This window comes from Aureococcus anophagefferens (genome assembly GCF_000186865.1).
Source record: "Aureococcus anophagefferens unplaced genomic scaffold AURANscaffold_31, whole genome shotgun sequence".
NCBI lineage: Eukaryota > Pelagophyceae > Pelagomonadales > Pelagomonadaceae > Aureococcus > Aureococcus anophagefferens.
This window is the reverse complement of record NW_008705590.1, coordinates 36,666-39,307: the sequence shown is the minus strand read 5'-3', so window position 1 is coordinate 39,307 and position 2,642 is coordinate 36,666. Positions and strand designations below refer to the sequence as shown.

At 67.6% G+C, this 2,642-nt stretch overlaps 1 protein-coding gene across 1 annotated transcript in view; it reads left to right on the top strand.

The window, feature by feature from the left end:
- AURANDRAFT_67044 (hypothetical protein) overlaps nucleotides 1-2,549 on the top strand; it is a gene marked incomplete at both ends in the record, with an annotated part of 3,479 nt that extends 930 nt beyond the window's left edge. Inside the window, 3 exons of the mRNA XM_009042502.1 lie at nucleotides 5-554; nucleotides 640-892; nucleotides 1,105-2,549. Coding sequence (XP_009040750.1) covers nucleotides 5-554; nucleotides 640-892; nucleotides 1,105-2,549 — 2,248 coding nt within the window. The remainder of the gene's footprint in view (nucleotides 1-4; nucleotides 555-639; nucleotides 893-1,104) is intronic.
- Nucleotides 2,550-2,642: the final 93 nt, after the last annotated feature.

The following is a 2,642-nucleotide window of genomic DNA, read 5'->3' as shown; positions in this document are numbered from 1 at the left end:
GGAGCGGCCGCTGCGTGCGCTGGATGCACCACGTCGACTTGTTCGTCGACGTCTTCTTCCTCGCGGACATCGCGCTGACCTTCTTCACGTCCTACGTCGACGAGGTCACGGCCGAGGAGGTCACGGACCGGCGGTGCATCGCGTACCGCTACGTCTTCGACCCCTTCGCGGGCAAGTGGATCGTCTTCGACGCCATCGCGTCGCTGCCGACGTCCTTCTTCGGGTGCGCGGGCGGCGGGATCCTCGAGTACGTCAAGTTCATCCGCTTCACGAAGCTCTTCAAGATGCTGCGGATGCTCAAGATCAACTCCATCGTCGACACGCGCCACATGCCCTTCTTCCACCCCGTCATGATGCGCTTCATGCGCATCTTGCTGGGCCTGCTCTTCGTCTGGCACCTCTTCGCGTGCCTCTACTGGCGCGTCGCGCGGTCGGAGGAGTACTGGAGCACGGGATGCGACCCGGCCGCGTTCAGCTGCTGGATCCCGCCGAAGCGCGTGCGCGACGCGCCCTTCTTCCGCCAGTACTCCTATGCGCCGCCCCGCGTCCCCCGCGTTCGCCGCGCGCGCGCGCGCGGAAGCGTCGGAATACCCGAGGGCGCACCGCGCGGCCGCCCGACGAAACCCCCCCCCCCCGCAGGCCTACCTCTGGGGCTCCATCCACTCCTTCGGGTCCGTCTTCGCCGTGCCGACGACGACGCGGACCATGTGGACGACGGCGTCCGTCGCGATCGTCGGCCTCGTCGTCAACGCGATCGTCATCGGCTCGGCGACGAACGTGTTGGACGGCTTCCACTCCATCGCCAAGCAGCACCAGAAGCGCAAGGACGGCGTCAACCACTACATGCGCTGGCAGAACTTCCCGCCGGAGACGGTGCGGCGCGCGAACGACTGTCGAGGAACCTGTGTGGAAATCAACCACTGGTTTGGGGGGTCCCCACCAAACTTCAGAACTCTCTATCTCAATCAAATCGAAGTCGATTCGGCTGATTTTTGGACGGATCGATTGCTCTGTCGAGTTCTCGAAGCACAGTGAAAGAGTCTGGTCCAAATCGTTCGATTACGCGCACCTTGAATTCGGGTTGAAGATTTGATTTCCACACAGTCCTCGACTACCAGTGGGCGACGGGCACGACGGTCGACGGCGCCGAGGTCATGAGGGACATGCCGCCGCCCTTGCAGCTTGAGATGCGCATGTGCCTGAACCGCAAGATCATCGACACGCAGCCCCTGTTCTGGGAGCTCGGGCCGAAGCTCATGATGGTCCTCGTGACCGCGCTCAAGGCGCACATCACGACGCCGAACGAGACGATCCTGCGCGAGGGCGACCACGGCGACCTGCTCTTCTTCCTCGTGCACGGCGAGGCGCTGGCCTACTGCGACGGCGACGAGGGCGACCGGAAGAAGGCGCTGCTGCGCGCGGCGAAGGCGCGCGTCGCGCGCCGGCGGCTCCTCGCGGCCAAGGGCGGCGTCATCGCGGGCAAGCCCCTCGCGCGCGAGGCCGCGCTGCTGCACGAGGTCCTGCGGCGCAACACCAACGGCGTCCGCGGCGCCGAGGACGAGCACTTCGCGCCGCCGCCCGCGCGCGGGCCCCGCGCGACGACGATCAACGGCCTCGGCCGCCGCGTGGACGCGGGCGGCCTGCGCGGGGGCTCGGGCCCGCCCGGGTCGTCGCCGCCCGCGGGCTGGCGCCGCCAGCTGCAGAGCAGCGACGGGCCCGCGGCGGACGACGGCGACCGGCGCGACGGCGTCGCGCGGAAGACGCTCATGCGCACGATGACGGACACGGTCAAGTTCGTCTTGAGGTCCCGGTCCTTCAAGAACCAGTCGCTGGACCGCGTCGGCGTCGTCCACGGCGACGCCTACGTCGCGGAGGAGGCGCGGGACGACGGCGGCGGCGACGACGACGACTACCAGCACGTCATTTTGCTCTCCGTGCTGAAGATCGGCGCCGTCATCGGCGAGATCGCCCTGCTCAGCGAGGACGAGAAGCGGACGGCGTCCGTGTTGACGACGCAGCACTGCGAGCTCTACAGCCTCGACGCGGAGAACTTCAACTTCATTAGGAGCTCGCACGCGGAGTGGCACGAGATCCTCGTGCACAGCGCGGAGCAGCGCGTGACGTGGTCGAAGCAGATGAAGGCGCTCGTCAACGACGACGTGTCGCCGGACGACGCGGCGGCCGTCGAGCACGCGAACAACTTCCTGGCCAAGCGCCGCGCGACGGCGTCGCGCGTCGTCGCGCCGTTCCACGCGACGTCGACGACGATCAAGCGCGACGGCCAGAGCCACTGGGACTACATGAAGCAGACCAAGGTCGCGCCGACGCTGTCCGCCGCCGGCGACATGCTCCGCAACTCGTCGAGAGGCATCGACCGCGTCCACCGCATCTCCAGGGAGATCAACGACCGCCTCCGCAGCTCGTCCCTCCGGCGGTCCAAGAACAACGGCGACGCGACGGACGGCGCGGCGGCGAACGGCGGCACCGACGCGCTCGTCGACTCCGCCGTCCGGCGCATGTCCAAGGAGCCGGAGCCGCCGCGCGCGTGAGCCCCTGTTTACCTCGCTTGTTTTTCTATGTCNCTGGGGGGCGGGTGCGGGTGGGCACGCTAGCGTACAGGTAGTTCTAGTAATGTGAGGAAC